Source organism: Dryobates pubescens, chromosome 2, assembly GCF_014839835.1.
Source record: "Dryobates pubescens isolate bDryPub1 chromosome 2, bDryPub1.pri, whole genome shotgun sequence".
Lineage (NCBI taxonomy): Eukaryota > Metazoa > Chordata > Aves > Piciformes > Picidae > Dryobates > Dryobates pubescens.
The window spans coordinates 30,767,248-30,787,338 of record NC_071613.1 but is presented as its reverse complement, the minus strand read 5'-3'; the positions used below and the strand labels follow the sequence as shown (position 1 = coordinate 30,787,338).

Sequence of the window (20,091 nt, the reverse complement as noted above, 5' to 3'; positions counted from 1 at the left end):
AACAGGAAAAGGAAAAGAGGAAAAAGAAAGGCTGAAATACAAAGCTTCAAAAGATTGTTTCTTAGCATAAGAACAAAATATGACTTCAGAAAAGATCAGCATGATCTTTGCTGAGCTGCAGTCCTTGTGATTTCTCTTGCATCTTCCATCCATCCATCTCTCACTTTCATTCTTGAATCTGGCTTGTGAAAGAAGTAATGAAGCAAGACCAGAAAGACAGCAGGAGAAAAAAGCAAGAGGTGAATTGACCTGATGGAAGGTCTGAGAAGAGTTCACAGTGTGATTTCAACCCAATGTGATTTCAACCCAAAGAAATCTTTTGCCTGAAAAAGAAGAAATAGGGAAACCATGAAGAGCAAAGGTAAAAGGAGTGTAGGATGGTCTTACCTCTGACTGTGACGCTGGCAGAAGAGGAGCTGCTTCCGGCCTCATTTGAGGCAGTGCACACATAATGGCCTGAATCCTTGAGTTTAGCCAGAGGAATCTCAAGTGAGGCTGTTTTGTCTTCGAAATAAATCTTGTAATCTTTGCCTGGTGGGATTTTGTTTCCATCCTTTGTCCACCCTACTGTTACTTTCCTGTCTTCATCTACCTGACATTCAAGACGTATTCTTTTATTGACTGCTGACTGCACTGACTGCAAAACTTTAATAAAGTGAGGCTTGTCTATAATGACCATTTCAGCCTGGCAAATGTCAGCCCCAAACTTGTTGGAAGCTTTGCAAGTGTAAACCCCTCTATCACTGGTGGTGAGAAGGGAAATCTCTAAAACATATTTATTTTCCACTTTAGAGATCTTGTGGTGGTCTGAAGGTGAAATGGTTGTGCCATCTTTCTGCCAGGACACGTCGATGACTGGAGTGCCCGAAACAGTACACAGGAACTTGGCACTTTTGCCCACAAAAGTAGTGATAGATTCAGGTCTGGTAAGAAACGTTGGTGGAAATGCTTCTGCAAAACAAAGGGGTTCAATGTTATCCAAAACTGAAGACCAGAACTTATGCTTTTTCTCCACATTTGCCAGGGGCAGAGAGCAAGAGGGGCCAGTTTGTCACTGGACACTCTTAAGCAAAAGAATTCAACATTGAAAGGGATAAGAAGTGTTAAAGATGATGAATTTTGGCTTTTGGGTTTTTACTTCTTGGGTCTGTATATTGTTCCAGAACATGACAGCATTTTGAAACTCTGGAGCAATGTACAAACTAAAGGAAACCAACCCACACCCCAGAACTTCTTTCCCCAAGAATGATATATTTATGCACCACTCCCTCAAGATGAACAAGTTTTGCATGCATTTCATAGTCTGTGCATCTTTTTTGAGTCTCTAGCATCTGGCACTTAGCAAAGACCACATAAAGACTCCTCCCACAAAGAAAAAAGTCAAAGTAGAAATACCATCATACACTAAAAGCTCAAAAGTTGATTTTTTCTAAGAAAAACAAAAGAAACAAAGAAAAAAAAATTATAACTCTCAATAGGCAAAAAAAGTTTGCAAATTGAAACAACTCTAAACCCTGTTTTGTTTAAGATCTATTTCCTCAGTCACATAGAGTTTTCATTTGGCCATGGAACACATTCAGGTACACATAGCTGCATAGCCTGCTTGTGTACGGATACAGGAAGATTATACAGTGCTAGGATAATTGCACAGTGATTGTTACACCAAAGAAATCAAACATAAAAGTGCATGTTTTCATGTTGTCTGGAAGTTAAATAAACTTTCTTCAAGAATAAATTCACAAAGCAATTCCATTCCTTTGATGATCTAATTCTTCTCACTCTCTCTTTCTCCTTTCTTTCTTCCCCTCTGAAACTTTTCACACTGATTCCTTTTTCTGTGTACAAGAAAGCACCTAAAGGCAGCATTCCCTAAATGTAGTTCTTTCTGTGCCTGCCTAAATTAGATATGGATTAAGTATTACAATATCAATCAAGAGCCCTACCATAAATATTTTTAAGTGGAGCAGTGAAAGTATTACAATCTACCAAGGCAATTTATGCAGCAGAGAAGGGCTTGGAAGTCTGTACTTACCAGTTACTGTTAAAAGTGCTGTAGAGCTTACACTGCCATGCTGGTTGGAAGCCTTGCAGCTATACTCTCCACAGTCAACAACTTGAGGCCTTGTGATCTCCAGTGTTGAGAGATAGTTGGAGGTACGAATGGAGTATTTGTCCCCATCATAGATCTCTCGTCCGGCTTTGTACCACTGGAACTTGACATTGGGCGCAGTTTCTACCTCACAGGTAAACTTGGCCACATGATTTACAGCCACCTCCAGGGGTTCGAGCCTTCTCCTCAGGATCGGTGCAACTGAAATCAGAAACAGAGAGTAACTCAAAGTCCTGCCTGGAAATTAATAGTGAAGTGTTTTACTTGCAACCTACATAAAGTGACTGTAAAAGAAAAAAAAAAATCTGTAAGAAATGAAAGCAGTACTGGACTCAGTGGACAGACAATGTTATGGTGCATAATGGCATCAGAAATCACAATGGGGATACTGGAAAAACAATGTGCAACAGCAGTGTACAATAACAATGAGATACAAACATATTCCACACAATCCTGGAGCTATGAGAAATTATGGTGCAAAAGAGAAATTGTGCTGAACCTGTGTAATGCCTCTAAAGAGTGAGAGAGGGTGCAGCAGTGAGAAAAGTGGGAAAGAAAGATCCATTTCACAGGCAACAAAGGGAGATGTGGTTGAGATTCTGATACTGTACTGACTGTGATCGTGTGATGAGAACAGGAAGAAAAAAAGTTCCTGACCAAAGACTGGAGTGAGGGAAGTGAGATAATTTGCAAAAATAAATCCATAAATCCAGAGAGAAATAAGACCCTCTGATTAGTGGTGTGACGACATTAACATTGTATTTGTATGCAGATACAGACACATAGTAGGACAGTTGCATTAGTAGAGCAGTGCATTAGAAAAGGCAGCATTTTCTCTCCATAATCCAACCTCTTTTAACAACTGTGAGTATTGCTGCTGTTGCTCTTTTTCCACCTTGATTTAGTGCCTCACAGATGTACTCTCCTTGATGAATGTCCCCAAATGCTTTGCTTATTACTAGTGTGTACTTGTGCTGATCTTGCAAACAGTTGAATTTGTCACCTGAAGACAGCAGTTTACCCTCAAAGTACCACTTTACATTTGTTATGACAGTCATCAGACTGATGTTTTCCCCTTCTTCCACAACAGTGTTGACCAGTTTGCTGTGGATGATAAGATAGCTCATTGTCTGTTTTCCCAGTTCTAGATTCCAGACTCTCTCTACCCTTTTCCTCACATATTTCTTCCCATCTCTCCTTCCTTGTCAGTATTTCTGTGGGTGTCTCAGTGGGAAACTTTGTGGAGACTACATCATCAGTGGCTTTAGCTGCACCCATATATTTGATTTGACTATGCCCAGTCACAGAACTGATTACTTGTGCAGACAAAGGCTTCTCCAGGGGTATTTCTGCCTCCATAGTCCTCTCAGCCTGTTGGGGATACAGCTCAATGGTTTCATCACAAGGTTTTCCCAGAAGTGAACTGGGATGGATTGGCAATGCTTTGGACTTTTCATCTATCAAGAGATGTTTTTCTTCAGAAATAAGAGAATAAAAAGCCTCCTTCATGATCATTTTCTGGTCAGCTGTCTGAAGGCTGACTTCTCCTAAGGACACTGGGATTTTTGTCAGAGTGAGTTCTCCTGTGGTCACAACACAGGTGCATAGAGCGTATGTATGTTCCTTGGTGATGTTTATTGCCTGTAATTCAATGTTTTCTTTATTGGCCAAACATTCTGAAAACAAGAGGTTTTGCTCACTTACCACTGCAGCTTTCAATGCATTTCTGATCTGAGAGTTTATGGCTATTTTGAAGCTTTTTGGAATCTGAGCAGTGAGCTGACTCTCTTCATTGAGAATTTGGCTTGGCTGGTTTTCTTCTAGCAGCAAGGGAAATTTCACAGACTGTCCCTCTTGGATTCTTGCAGCAAAATCTTCCTTTGCTGCTACCAGGGAAGAAATGTCCTCCAATGGGACAGCCTGGCCTGTGGTGAAGGCCAATTCAGAGGGAAATCTGGGTTCAGCCTTCAGCTCACCTTGCATTCCCTGGAAGCCTTCAAGGACCTAGATGTGGTCACCATGTATAGTATAGCTGTCAGTGGCACTTGACACCTGTACAAGGGCATGAGAAGCCTCGGTCTTCAGAGCAGCCTTTGCTTTTCTGCCTTGGCAATGACTTGCTCTTTGGAAAAGAGTGTCTGTGCAGATGCAGTCCCAAGGCAGCCCAGCAGTCATGTCTCCATCACTGCTGCAGGTATCATGCTCTGGGGGCCAGCAGGTAGGGTTTGCAGTGTCTCTGCTAGAAGCCTGCTGCTCTCTTGTGTTGTTGCCACGTGGACAAACATTGCTTCAACAGTCTGTGCAGCCAAGGAGGCCAGTGGTAGACCAGGTAAGATGTGGGCAGTGCATGCTCTGTCTGGCTTGTCTGGAGCTGAAGGAGGGCTGGGGGCTCCCCTGTGGCACCAAGACTGAGTACTTCCATGGCAAGAAGATCATCAGTCTCCTCATAGGAGAGGGGACATTGGTCCTCAGTCACTGCAGAGTATTGTAAGGCTGGGTCTTGCTGACACAAAGCATGCTCCTCAGGCAGCACAAAGAGCTCAGCAGAGCATGTGGCTTCACCCAGGACACTCACTGCCCTATCACGTGTAGAGTCCAGTGTCCTCTTCCATGCACTCCCAAACTGTCAGGGAGCCTGAGCCATCAGGGTGGTGAACGACAGAATGACAGGTATCAGGGAAGAGCTGTTCATTCCCCTTGAACCACTGCACACTGGGGCATGCATCCCTAGTCATGATGTACTCAAAGGCTGCAGTGAAGCCTGGTGCACATCTTGCACTCTGGCTTTCTGGCAAACCAAGAGAACCCTGGTATCTGTTGACGCATGTAGAGGTAGGCAGTGCATGTGGTCTCACCATGTACATTGCTGGCCATGCATGTGTACTCACCCTCATCCTGCACACTGACATATGGGAGAATTAGACTGTGGTCATTGCCAGTGAACACTAATTTACAGTTCATGGACAGGGTTACCTTCATGCTGTTGAAAAACCACTGAACTTTGGGTGTAGGGCTGCCAGTAACAGTAACAGACAACTAGCTGTGCCTCCTTGACAGATTTCAACATCTGAGACTTTTTTGAGGAAAATAGGGGCTTTGGCCCCCTCCTCTATTTTAGCCTTTACTTTGCTAGGATAAACTGGTTTTTCAGGTTCAAATTCAAGTGTTTTATCTCTATCAGGCAATGGAAGGCCTCTGTTGTAGCCTTCGCTTCTTGCTTCCTCAGAAGACACAATAAGAGAGCTAGTGATGTCTGCGTGGAAAAAAAATTGTTTAGTTTTACCAGAATGTCTAAGAGAACACTTGTAGATAACAATAATCAGAGTTAATGCAACTATTTTTATATATCTGGAGGCTTTCTCAATACTGTACAGCGGTTAACAATGAACATGAGGTCCTTTTTGCTGTTAAATTTCAGTTGCCAAAACCAGCAAAATACACTGTGCTGTCAGATTACTTCCCATCTGGATGAACATGAGTATCTCTTTAAACCTGACATCAGAGTATGGGTTAGGCATACCTGCAGGGTGCACAGCACTGGTAGCATTCAAGCAACATTAGTGCATTTCACAGATGTAATTGAAGTGGTATGTGCCTTACATATTTGTACATATACTCACAAACAAGTACAGCAGAGCAGTGCTAAGACCCTGATTTAATTCAAAACACCAAGAAAAAAAGCAGAATGACAGACTTGGGATTGGAAAAATAACACCAACTTTCCAGTACACTAACTTTTCCTCTGGTACCACTAGTTCATCTCTTTCAACTTTGTCTTGTCTACCACACCAAGATACTGCTCCTCTACCAGCTTTATACTGTTTTTGTCATTAGCCCCTTATGCTAACCACACCACCATTACTAAAATCACGAGTTCACACACTTGACACAATGTCATTAGTTTAAACCTTTGCTTTTAAACTCCTCCCTACCAGAATGTTGCATATTAAAACTCTCAGAAAACCAGAGAAAAAGATGACAGAGTACTATAATATTTTTCTTTATCTTGCCTTCACGAATTTATACATTCACACATGGGACCACTTTGCTCTAATGGTGATCTAAAAATGAGAGGAAGCAGACATCAAGAATAAGTTATTCTCTCAGATGCTCCAGACTAGAAACATTTGTGAAATACGAAGAACGTAACAAGCCATCCACAAAGAGTACGGCGCAACGAAAACCTTTGGAAATCAAATCCTGCTGTCCTCACTGAGTCAAATTTGCTCAGTTAAGATCCACAGAATTTGACATTGGAAAGCTATGAGAGTTGTTAAAAAACAAAAAAAAAAACACCCCAAAACACAACAACACTAAAAGAAGTGTGAGTGAATAAATGTCTCCACACACTCAGTCACATTACTTTGAATTCTAAAACTTATTTTGAGATAATTATTTTGCTGCACTCAAACAGCGAATCTGAAGAATAGAGTATGTTATACCTAATTCATTCTTGCTGGTTTTAACAGTTATTAATCTTGCCACAAATATCATAATATACATGACACAGTGCATATAGCATTTAACTTCAGAGAAAAGATACTTAAGTAAAAAAAAAAATTACACTAGTTCACTTTAGTTATTACCCAGCCCTCATTTAACCTACTGTTAAAACAGTAGGGCAATTTACCTAGAAATACAGTGTGCTAGTGAATTTGAGAATGGATGGCAGAATTGGGCCTAAAATCAAGTATGAGAATTGCACAATGGAACTTGTGCTAACACACACAAAAGAATGCTTTATATACAATACAGAAATGTGGCAAAAAATGAATGCACCTTGTTTTGTGTTCCTGGATATTCATGACAGAAAAACTATACAGGTACTTTTTCATATTTTAGCTATGCCTGTAAAATTAATGAAGTACAAGAATCAATGGATTTAAATATTTTACATATTTATTTCACAAATTAGCCACACATGCTAACATTCAAATAGACAGTGATAACAAATAAACATAATACATCCTTTTTTTCTTTTTTTTTTCTTTTTTTTTTTTTTAAGATTCTTGGCTCATGGAAATGAAGACAACATTAAACATGACAATGAAATTGTGAGTTCTGTAATTCTTGTGAAAGCACAACATTTTGAAAAGAGGTGGTCAATAATAGCTCTAAGTTATACTAGCTGCCCCAGAGTAGGTTATATTCAAAACTAGAATTACTCCAGGTTTATACCCCTAGGTAGCTTAGGTGAGACTTTGTCTCTCCTTAAGTACGTGATACTGCTCCTGGCTAATGTACAAAACTTAAACCAAGACTTTTAAATTGACATAAACCACAAACACTACTACACAGGTATAGATAAAGATGTTTGGCCATATACTTCAGATGTGAACATAAACTTGGACCTGATGGTTTCAAAAAGAAGTTATGGGTCTATCACTACTAAAAATTTCAATTAATTTATGTGCAAATAATTGCTTAGGACCTACCCCAAGGCTCTCTGACCTCTTTGGATTTAAACCTCAAAGACACCTCATGTTTCAGCTGATGCATAACATCAGACAATTCATATCGACTTCCCCAGGGACTTCTGCTATCTAATGAATCAGTTAGGGCTACATATCTGCACAAGGAATGGATTAAGGACTCATCATGAAATAATTCTTTCCCAGAACAATGTTGGGCCAGACACTCATGCTTCTCTTTCCTACCACCATTACCCACGAGAAACCATGATTATCTCCCCCTTTAACAATGTAAAATCTTAAATATTTATCATGAGGTCATGAACACGAAGAAACTGAAGTGGCACATTGGTATTAGCCTAACTACTCCAGTGATTTTCACCATGTGCATGGTCATTATAACTTGCCACTCCCAACTTTAATTTTATATAGGGCAACACAATTTGTCAAAATGAATCTTTTGATCAAAATTACTATCCCAGATGAGTGAAGTGATAGTGTGAAAAGTTTATTTAGTTTTGGAGGTATGATGACTTCAGTGAGAGGACACATCAAACTCAGAAATAAGAACATGCATGAACGTAACTGAATGCATTATAGAAATAGTTATGCTTACAAGCTCTGTGCTGCTTAAAGCAGTTTGCAAGGTAACTGATAGCAATTTGTAAATAAGTGGAAGAACCTCATAAACAAGTAATCAAAGTAAGAATAATTTTTGCTTAGCATTGTTGAACTCAAGGTTTCACTTTGGTGTATAGGTAACTGGAAAGCTGGCACATGCATTAGAGATTTTATTTTTTTAATTCTGATAAATACTAACAAATTGAATATTTATAACATATTTTCTTAACCAATTTCTTAAACAATTCATCATTGTTTATGTAAGATAGTCTTAGTAGATATATTTCTGATTTATGCCAGCTACTTCTCCTAAATAGTAATGCTATTTTAAATACCAAAATATATACTCATATTGAGAACATTAATGTCATTAATGTAAAAATCTCTTCTGCTGAGAAACTGTCACAGATAACAATTGACTGTATTCTACTATTTCTGGTCATCTTGACACATAAAACACTTAACTAACTGGGGGAAAAAAATGGAGGGAAATATGTAGAGATATAATGTGAAAAAATACTGCATAAAATTTTCTCACTTTTTGACTTTCTTTTTTTTTTTTAAATGAATGACACTAGAATACAGGGACAACCAAAAATAGTTTAATGAATTTACAGTTACATCATCGATTTATTATGCTCCCTCTCCTTTCTCTTTAACTTCTAATGATACAGTACAAAATACAGCTTCATGTTTATTACTTGGTAATAGAGAAAAAATCCTGCCAGTCTCTATTAATGCAAAAAATTGTTTTCTTCCCATTGTGTTGCTTTTCTTTGCAACAGCATAAATTCACTGACTTAAGAAAAAAACAAAACAAAAAACAACCCACCAAGACTCATGGATGTAATAATTTTGCAGTGATAGAAACTGTAAACACAGGATTTGAATCAGTGAGACTCACATGTTCTGACACAACATTGTGAGAAGGGGGAATACCAGTTTAAGGAGTTCTTTCACAGAACTATATCCTAACTAAACAAGGACTGCACCTTTAAGTTACAAGAAAAAGGCAGTTTCTACATTTTAAGGTGATTAACAGCCTATGTAAAACAATTACAGAATTGTTACAGAAATGTAGGAATATGTACACTGTATGAAAGAATTAGTCCTACATAAATGACTGTCAAAATATCTTTACAAGAATGAGTAAGGAGCTTGGAAGGAGCCTGAAATATACCTCGGTGCAGAAAGTGTGCACAAAACATATGCACAAATGAAATGTCACTTAAATTCCCCAACAAAGGCAAATTCAAGCAAGACAGAAATATGTCCACAATGGAGTGGTATTCATCCCTAAAGGAATGAAAAACAATGCCCCTAAACCGAGTGCTGCATTTTTACCTGCAGTGAACAACAGTGTACAAACATTGAGTGTTCCAAAAAGGACTCTGAAATAAATCATGGAAATTTAGTACAATGTTAACACGGCACAAGACTCAGCAGTTCCTGCCGTATTAGTAGCTACACATTTATACTGCCCACTGTCACTTTGCATCAAGTTTTCAATAGTAAGGCTATGAGTGCCCCCCTGCTCTTCCTGTGCACAGTACCTGTCCCCTTCCAACAACATTCCATCCTTGTACCAACAGACACTTGGGCGGGGGGAACCAGTCACAAGACACTGAAAGCATGCAGAGGCACCCACGAAAGTGCTGTAGTCAGAAATGAGCCTTAGAAATTTAGGAGGGATTTCTGTGACCTGAAACTCAAAGCTGCAGCTCTCAGAGTCCTCTGCTCTAAACTCAACGTGCTCTTCTGGGGACGGTTCTGCAAAGACATCAAAGCTAATGTTGACACACTTCTCACCTTCCACTTCCTGCTCTGGCTGAGTCACCGCAAGCAGTCTTATTGCTTTCTCTGAGTCATCTGTTTGGGACATGAACTCAAATTCCAGTTCTATTTCTGACTTGTCACCTGGGCTCACAGTTTTACTCAAAAGTAAGTCACACCTCTGGGGCTTGTGTGATTCACTGCCCACAACAGTCTCACTGCTCACTTCAGCACTTGCTCCCTGCTGAGCCACAACTAGAAGAGAGCCTTTGCACATTGCTTCTCCTAGCCTATTGTTTGCCCAACATTGATACAAACCACCATCAGAAGGACCTACATTTTGGACCTTCAAACTGTGAAGTCCCTCCTTCTGACTCACAACATATTTCCCTGTGGAAGCAGTCACACGGGTTTCACCTCTGAACCACTGCACCACTGGGATGGGAGTACCTGTTACCACACATTCAAACACTGCCTCTGAGCCTTCAATTACCTTGACATCAGCAAAGGGCACAGCAAAGCGGGGAGGCATTTCTGTTACTTGGAAATCAATTTTTATATCATCATTCCCCTCTGCAGCCAAGCCTGCAGCTTGCTCCAACAAAGCAAGTGGAAGGACGTCCAGGGAAACCACCATACTCTTCTTATCTGGGCTAAACTCAGGACTGGTTATGATTTTGACCTGCTTCTCAAACTCCTTGACCTCATTTTCATCAAGCTCCACTTCCAGGAGGATTTCCTGTGGGGAAGGTGACCTTGAAGATGTGTTTTGCTCAAGGTCAAAGTGTATAACATGCTGGTGGGTGACAGGGGGTGGCAGTGCTAGTGATTGCCTATCTTCAGACAAAACATCCACCTGCGCGATAGTTTTAGCCTCTCCAACAATGTTGATGGCATGGCATAGATACTGTCCTCCATCGGCTTTCTGGACATTAGTGATCTCCAGCGCACATTTGGCCCCATCCTCCTCTATCCGCACTCTCTCACCCAGCTCCAGCAGAGATTTATTATGGTACCACTTCACACCTGGCTTGGGCACACCTACCACCTCAGCCACGAGGTTCAACGTGCTGCCCTCATAAAGCCGCCTTCTGCTCAATGCCTTAAGGAATGCAGGTGGCATTTCCCTGCCTGATGGCTCCAGGGCTTCAGAGGGAGTCCTAAATACCTCAGCCTGCTGCTCCTCTGGAAGCTGCTGCCTCCTCTCATGGAGAGGGAGGATGGTCAAGGCATCCATATACTCTCCAGTGGGTGTGTGGTAGCTCTCTGGTGGCATACTGTCCCCTGAAGCAAAGTAAGGCCCCTCAAAGGGCGTGAAGTAGTGCTCTGATGGTGTGTTACATTTTGAATCCTGGGAGGGTGTGAAGTAGTGCTCAGATGGTGTGCTATACACTGAGCCCTCAGATGGAGTGGAGTAGCGCTCAGGTGGTGTGTTGTAGCCTGAGCCCTCAGATGGAGTGGAGTAACGCTCAGGTGGTGTGCTGTAGCCTGAGCCCTCAGATGGAGTGGAGTAACGCTCAGGTGGTGTGCTGTAGCCTGAGCCCTCAGATGGAGTGGAGTAACGATCAGGTGTGCTGAGTGGTGTGTGGTAGGATGCTGATGAAGCAGTTTCAAAGATCTCCACTGAAGAAGGAGGTGTGTAGAAGCGGTCTGAATCAGGTGACTCCTCTCCACTCCTGCTCTCCAGTTCTATAGACATTTCTGACTCAGGAGAGAAGGGTCGGGTAAGTTCCTGCTGATTGTTGTAGTAGTCATAAACCATGCTGAAGGTAACCTCTTCCACTTCCAATGAAGTGATAACCTCTTGCCGCTCCTTCTGAACTGTCCCTTTGAGATCTGGAGCTTCCTGCATCCCAGCTGACCTTAAATACTTGGCCAGGGTCAAGTCAGGTTCCAGCTCTGAGGCTTCCACAGCACTGGGCTCTGGACCTGCAGAACTGTCTTCCCACAGTCCTTCTTCATCCAGGCTGTTCTCAGAGGCTTCATCAGTGGGAGTCCTCTTCTTGCCCCAAGACTCCTTCCTTTGCTCTTTCTGTGCTACAAGATCGTCTGTTATTAAATCAAGTAAGTGTTGCCCAAAAGAGAAGCCCTTGGTTGTATTTTTTTCCTGTTGAGTGTCCCTGCTCATCTCCTCAGGGGAATCTCTGCTTTCTATCTCACAAGTGGAAATGCTCATTCCTGTCTCAAAGATTTTTCCTATGCCAGAACCACCTTCTTCCTCATCCTGATGCCCAGCCTGGAGTTTCTCTTCATACACAGCTCTTTTTAAGTCAGCAATAAAGCTGTCAATCTGGTAGTCTGTGGTGTCCACTTTTTCCCCACTCTCCCACACGTGTGTTACCTCCACTCCTCTTTGGAAATCTGCTCTGCACTCTGCCAGAGAACTGTGAATTTGTCCCTCAGATGAATCCTTCTCACATACATTCACCTCTGACTCATTAATTTCTTCAGCAGAAGATCCCTCTTCAGCAAACATCGTGATGATGCCAAGATCCCCACCAGGGACTTGCAAATAGGCCTTTTTGATATCACTTGGCTGTCCCTCTTCCTGGGCACCAGCCTCCTCCTCATCCTGTATCACATAGTTCTGATACAGCTCCTCATTCAGAGACATCTCTTCCACAAGTACATTATGCTGGTGCACAGTGGAGATGAGCCCAGCCACTCCTACCTCCACACTCTCTAGACTTGTGGTGGTTTGTGCCTGTTCTGTGTCCACAGTTGGTAAAGGCTCCTCAATCTGCTTCAGATCAAATACAGTATTGATCTCTTCAGTCTCAGATGACAAAAGTTGCTCTTTGGAATTCACTTCTACATGAACCTTTACTTCTTCACCAAAATCCTGACCTGAATTTTCTGTGCTAGGAGAAGTGAGTATTAGATCCAAGGTGGTTTGTACTTGTTCTGTGTCCACAGTCTCTGCAGTTGGTAAAGGCTCCACAATCTGCTTCAGATCAAATGTGATATTGCTCTCTTCAGTCTCACATGACAACAGTTGGTCTTTGAAATTCACTTCTTCTACATGAACCTTAACTTCTTCACTAAAATCCTCACCTGAGATATCTGCACTATGAGGACTCAGGATTAGATCCAAAGTGGTTTGTGCTTGTTCTGTGTCCACAGTCTCTGCAGTTGGTAAAGGCTCCATAATCTGCTTCAGATCAAATGTGGTATTTGTCTCTTCAGTCTCACATGACAACAGTTGGTCTTTGAAATTCACTTCTTCTACATGAACCTTAACTTCTTCACTAAAATCCTGACCTGAGTTTTCTGCACTAGGAGGACTGAGGATTAGATCCAAAGAAGAGTTGCCAGCATCAGTCACTGTTTCTTGAAGCATTTGTCCATCATCTTGTGTTTCCCAGCGTGTGGCATTCCCATCATCAATCATTTCTTCTTTATAAAGGTGATCATCAGTTCCAACGTCCTGTTCAATATTAATTGATTCTTCTTGCTCCCTGACCTGTTTGTTCTGTTGCTCTTCTGTGCACAAGTCATAAAAGCCAAACTGCTCCTTTGTGGGTGTGCTTGCAATGTTGCCCTGCAGATGGGGCACACTTGGCTCTTCTACAAGAGACATATCCGGAGACTTTGTTTCGCAGGCAGGCACATCGCTCTCCTCCATGTAAACATCACTCCCCGCTTGCACCACAGGTGGTATAGGAATGAAAAATTGTGAAATCTCACACTCCCTTGACAGAGTAGACTGCCCAGAGGCACAAGTTTGCTCCTTCATTTCCATAAATGGTGACTTCAGAACGTCCCAGGACAGAGTATCCCTATGTGGTATAACCTTGTCTCCTTCAGCCTCTAGCTCCTCTGAAAAGTGACCTGAGTCCTTGGCCACCAGTTCATGCTCTTTTGTGGGCATGCTGGGGTACACATCAGAAATATCAATTCCAAAACCGTGTTCCTCAGAGACATCTTTTCCCCTGTTCTGCCTCATCTCAGAATTACCATCTGTATCTCTCACGGTAATTTCTGTATAACCTGTTTCTTTCCTTGCATAACCTGGCATAATATTTGGCAGCATCACTTCCTCCATCTCATTTTCCCTGTTATGAGTAGTTTTCTCACACTCCTCTTCTGACTGCTCACCCGGAGATAAAGGCAGGGACCAGAGTAGGTGGGTTTCCTTCCCCTCAGAGCATGTGGTCTGTTCCTCTCCATCCTTCCCAAGTGTGCTGATGCCTTGGAGATCCAGAACATGGTCCATGGCAGACAGTTCCTCAGTGTCTCCCTCTTTGCTATACAATCTGGGTGCCCTGGGCTGTACTATTAGCTCAGTGGCCGTCTGTGTTGTTCCAGCCACATTCTTGGCCACACAACAATACAAACCAGAATCTGTGACAGAGACTCTTTCGATGTGTAAGCGGTACATGCCATTTTCACCTTCCTCAAATATGAGCCTCTCACTAGCAGAGAGGCTCTGGCCATTCAGGGACCAGACCACAGCTGGTGGGGGCTGTCCAGACACAGCACACTCCAACACCACTGTCTCCCCTTCATGGCAGTTAATGTATGCTGGGGCTTCTGCCACAATCTGAGGTGGCTCATTTCCAACATCAAATGAAAACCTGAACTTATGCTTTATAGTAGCAGCAGCCGCCTGGTCTGGAGAGGGCTGTGTGATCTCCCTCATCACCGTGTCTTGCTCTGGTGTTGGAGTAGGGGCAGTGATTTTGATTTCCACAGGCAGCGACAGCAAGTCTGAGTCCAGAACTGCACTTGGCAGTCTCTGTTCTTCTGCAAAAGCCAGGCCAATTTCTTCTTCTTCCTCCTCCTTCTCTTTCTCCCTTTTTATTTCCTTCTTCAACTTCTCCTCCTCTTTATTTGTTTCCTTTTCCTCCTTCCTCATCATGGCCTTATAAGCTGGCATCTGCTGTCTCACATGGAGTGCAGCTGAGGTGCTGACTGTGCCCAGTGGGTTGAAGATCACACAGGTGACTGTGCCACTGTGTTGTGGGAGCAGGGATGGGAAGGTAAGTGTAGAGCGACACTCTGTGGTATGAACAGCAGTGCCCCGAATGGACCCCACAGGCTTGGCATTGTTGTACCAAGTGACTGTGGGCTGTGGGCGGCCATGGAAGAGGCAGGAGAAGGTGCAGCTGTGCCCCACAACAGCCTCTTGGGGCTTGATCTCCTGGACAAAGAGGGGTGGGCAGGCCAGGAGACCACCTGGTATCTTCCATCTCTTCCCTGTGGCCTTGGGCCTGCAATACCCTTTCACTGCAAGGGTTTCTGAGCCATCTATGGTGGCAGCTGCTTCAGCTGGGCTAGGCTTCCCAGGAGGGCCCCTCTGGGGCATATACATGAGGGATTCCTGCTTCTTTTTCAGTGCTGCCCTCTTTGCCTCCCTCAGCCTCTGCAGCTTCCAACGAATCTCCTCGTCTAGCAGCTCCTCAGCATCTGCCACTGTGCCACTGTGCTCCCTACCACATGCCAGCCCTGGATGGCGAGGCCCCACCGCTGGCAGCCTCTGGAAACGGATGGTTCGTACCATGCCCCGGGCTTTGGAGAGGTCCCCAAGTAACTGCCCAGCCTCCTGCCCCTTATCAAAGGGTGAGCCAGTGCAGCGGAGCACCACCCGCAGTCGGTCCTCCTGTTGCTGCTGCAGCAGGCACTCCCAACTCTCACGCATCCACTTAGAATTCCCTGTGGAGCCCAAGCCCTGCTGTCCTGAACTGCGTGTCACCAGCAGTGAGGCAGTGGATTCAGCTGAGCCCTCACTGTTAATGGCAAATACCCTGTAGCTACCAGCATCGTGCTCCTGCACATCCCGAACCTCCAGGCTCGCACGGTGTGTTTGCTCCTCGCTCTCAGTGCGGATCACCTTGCGGCAGTCCTGGTGAACCGGCCGGTTGTTGTGAAACCATGCCAAGTGGGGAGCTGGGCATGCCACCAGCTTGCACTGGAAGAGTGCAGGGTCCCCCACCAACACAGACCTACACTTGAGGCCCTGTGTGAAGGTGGGTCTACAGTTCTGGCAGCAAGCCAGTGCCACAGCTGTCCCATGACCCTCAAGGCTCGCCTTGCTGTGCTGCTCTGCAAGAGAAGGACACTGGGTTACAAGACGCCACACTCCACTTGCCATCTGATTGAAAAAAAAAATAATTTAAAAAGCAGTATATTGAAATAAAAAATGGGCATGCAACAGATTTCATCACACACCCAGGAAAAAAAAAAAAAAGTAATTCACTCACCATATTTGTTCGAATAAACGCAACGCCTTGCTCTGTTTTAAAGATTGACACGAAAACCGTTCGTTGTCTGTTCTTTCTTCAGACTGCGGAAATTTCTTCTTGAACAAGCAAAAATTAAGTTCAAAATAACATGTTCTTCTGCGTGTATGTTTTTGCTGCCTGGAAAAGCTGTGTTTCTTTGGGTGGCAAAGAAGAAAATCTTACCTGACTTGCAGACAGTAGAATAAACGCCCTTTTTGACCCTTCTGTTTGTAGATTAAATGTTCAAACAATTGAGAAAAAATATTTTGAAATAGCTTTTTTAAAAAGTAAGTAAGTAGCTAACATGAAATGAGAAGGCGTTTATTCGAACTAATACAGCCACTAACTTCAGAGTGTTATGCACAGGGGAAAAAGCAAGCAACATAAACCACATATAGTATCTGCAAGCCAGGGTAAGAGATATATAATGATGAATTAATGTATGTAAAAAAGGTGCAAGAAATCAATGGGAATGTGTAGTTTTCTCATACCCTAAACAACAAATGCTTTCGAATATACTCCATCCATCCATCCATCCAAGAGTATCCACTGAACTGATTAATGTTAGGTTGCTAACTTGTTTAAACATTGTATGATTAAGATTTGTAGAACTTCCTTCTGATGTAATCTATTCCATGCATTCAAAAGGAAATTGAACCAATAAAAGCTCTGTGAACAGCTGCAAAGCATGAAGTAAAAGCTAAGAATGTAGCTGCAAAAATTTAAATTTGAAGTTTTAAACATATTTTAAAACTTAAAATAACCTTATAATGCAGGAAACAACCCTTTGCATATCAAAACAAACATGCAACATGTTCCAATATGCTTTAAAGTGTGTTTTTCTTCCCTCATCAGACACTACATGTAAGAAGAAAAAAAGCTTTTCGCAATGTTACAAATTACTTGTACTAATTATGCAGTGTAACATCATTGGTGACTGTACCTTTCACTTCCATTTCAGTATCCTCCTCCAGCTTCTCATGAATAATTTTTTCAGGAGCTAGAATAAAAAGACAAAGATTTTTGAGCTATAGTTGCTAAAGATGCCAGTCAACAGTTTATGTAGCAAACCCATCCAATCTGTCTTGTGAAAATAGAGAAAGTCACACCTACAAACACATAAATGCATGCTGAACAATTCAGACACTTGATAGATTTTGAGAACAGTCATCAAATGCTTTCAAACTTTTTGGCAAGGTACATTTTTCCATATGGTTTGCTTTCTTTTATGCAGGGTGGGGGAAAGTTTCTAATATAACATGCCTTTTTCATGCCTTAAATCCCTGAAGGAAAAATTCAACAATCCACAGACTAATGAGCTGTTTCTTGTTCTTTATCATCTTGCAGGGAATGAATGTAGTAGAATGCAATGATGCTATTCATGAGGAACTGATACTTGAGGGAACATGCAGTTGCCAACCTGTCACTCTCAGATGGGTGCTGCACTCGGCTTGTCCTGCAGAATTAACTATTCTGCAATTGTATATACCTTTGTGGTTCTGACCAACTTTCAACAATCTTAAACTGCACAGTGGCCCATCGTGTTTTAAGGAGCACAATGCAGACTCCTCAACTATTAGCTGATTGCACAGCCAGGCCACACAAGGTGCAGGGACACCTTTCATTACACAAAAGAGTAACACATCATCTCCTTCTTTTACAGTTGTTTCTGAAGGCAGAGTTTCAAGAAACTCTGGTACTTTTGTGTCAGTTTCTGTGATGTCTTCACATGGCACAACATCAGGGTAGCAGACTCTGTTTCTTTGCTTCTCAGTTTCATATGATCTTTGGGATGTAGATATAAACAAGCATGAGGTTTTCTTGGAAGATTCCTGCTTAACTTCAGATGCTTTAAACTGACAATCTTTGGCTGCTTTAAAGCTTTTAGTATCTGATTCAAGAGTGGTTTTTGTTACTGCTGTAGCTTGTGCTTCTTTTGCTAGGTAAGAATAAAGTTAGGAAAAGTATTAGGTCAGCTGTTTTACAGGATTAAAACATATCCTTATACTTTGGGGAAACACACCCAGTAATTAGTATTGAAAGATTTTCCAGTGTATTAGTTCTATAACAATGCTAATAAACATGAGTAATTACACATTCAAGAGCCCTATTCCTGCAAGGCTAATTCTATATACCAGTTAAGCCTGTGAAACTTTCATGGGACCAAGACCTGGTTTTTAATGCTTGATACAAGCACATCTTTGCTTTTAATTTAGAGCCTCAGTTTAAAAAGTAGCATCAGAAGATTATGTAAAGCACCTTGGACAGCTCAAGAGTGGAGAAAGAAACTTCAACATCTAAGAGCCAAATGAACAAGGACAGTGGCTTCCTCGTTACTAGTTTTTGTTTTCTGCTCTTGATTCCTTTGAGCTCAGCAGAAATACTATAACTTGCCCAGTGTGGTGATAATACTTTTTTTTTGTGTCTTCACTAGTCATAACACTACTATGATTTTAATACACTAATGTCAGGGGGGAAATGGAAGAAGTCTTAGAAAGAACAAATATCTCAGGGAAAATGACAGAAGAAAATTCATCAGTGCAGTAATACAGTGCTTGCACCTATTAATCCTTTAAAGTACTTTGACCTATATTGTCAACCTTGGAATTGGAACCTTGAATTTACTGGAATTATCTGGACCCAGATAGTTTAAAATGACCAGGTATCTAATTCAATATTGCTTATCTGACATTCCCCAGTTTCAGGAAATCTCAAAATGTAAAAACTCCTACCAGTCTTTTTTGTTTTACAAGAACAGAAAGCCTCAGATGTTTGTGACTTGATGGGAAGATGTATTGCCAGCTTCCCAATACTCCATGTCAGTTATGAATAGAGCTGTTAATGTGGAGGGAAATTCCTAAAGCATTATAACTTTCTCTGTTAAATACTGATAATAAATGAAATAAAAATTAGTTATAGGCAGTGATAATGAAATTGCAAAAGGTAAGTCAGAATGTTAAAAGTCAGATAACCACCTTTGACTGTTAGTATTGCAGCTGTAGTTGTCCCTCCATAATCATTATAAACAGTACAGCTGTACAGTCCTTGATCTGTCAGCTGAGCATTTAGGATTGTCAGCAGTAGGACATTTCCATTTTGTGATATCTTTGATTTTTCAGACACTTCTATTCTTTCACCTTTGTGGGCCCATAGAAACTCGGAGAATTTATTTTCTAAGGCACATATGAACTGAACAGTGTCACCACACTTCACAGTTAGGTCTCTGAGTTGCAAGAGAATCTTTGGAGGAGCATCTTTCATTTCCTGAGCAGTGGTCATAGAGATCCTGGTTCTCTGGGATCGTTGTGAAAGAAGTTTTGTTTGCTTGGCTTCCATTTCTTCAGCTGATGTAGTCTTCATGGTCAAACTTTCTGATATGCTTTCAAATACCTGTACACCCAGTTCCTGTGATGGTTGTTGTACCAATTTTAATTCTTTTTGATATGTTTTAAAGTTCTTCTTTGAGAGAGGAGCAACATGAAATTCTGATATAGCCTGTGACTGGATAGACACTTTTACATCTTTCCCAGAACTTTTCCTATCTATGGCTTGCACTGTGTAATCAAGTAACAAAAATAACAATATTAGCATGTAAGGAACTTTACTGGGCCATGCACTGAACAAAATCAAACTGCATGGAGGATGAAAATGAATGATATTAATCTGAAATTCAGCATGCAGATGCATTACTCTCAACCCAAAGATTATCCATTCACACATATGACTGATGAGGGATGCCTAAGCTAGTCATGCAGTTGATACACAGCTGACGCTTGTCACTTCTTTCACTGAAGCTGTCCATTTTAGTGCTGAAAACTTATTATAGACCTTGTTAAGAAGGCTTTTTGTGTATTGATTTTGTTGGTTTGTTTTTTTCCTACAGGATAATGCAAAATATCTCAGTCAAGGCTATAAAGATCACTTCATTACTTGTTTTTAAAAATCTGAATGC

General features: G+C 41.9%; 1 protein-coding gene across 1 annotated transcript in view; it reads right to left on the bottom strand.

The window, feature by feature from the left end:
* Positions 1 to 20,091, bottom strand: part of TTN (titin) — a 242,619-nt gene that overhangs the window by 185,904 nt on the left and 36,624 nt on the right. The window contains exons 41-47 of the mRNA XM_054173069.1: positions 17,083 to 17,139; positions 9,696 to 15,960; positions 7,546 to 7,679; positions 5,236 to 5,363; positions 3,151 to 4,114; positions 2,033 to 2,311; positions 388 to 951 (exon numbers count right to left, since the gene is read on the bottom strand). Coding sequence (XP_054029044.1) covers positions 388 to 951; positions 2,033 to 2,311; positions 3,151 to 4,114; positions 5,236 to 5,363; positions 7,546 to 7,679; positions 9,696 to 15,960; positions 17,083 to 17,139 — 8,391 coding nt within the window. The remainder of the gene's footprint in view (positions 1 to 387; positions 952 to 2,032; positions 2,312 to 3,150; positions 4,115 to 5,235; positions 5,364 to 7,545; positions 7,680 to 9,695; positions 15,961 to 17,082; positions 17,140 to 20,091) is intronic.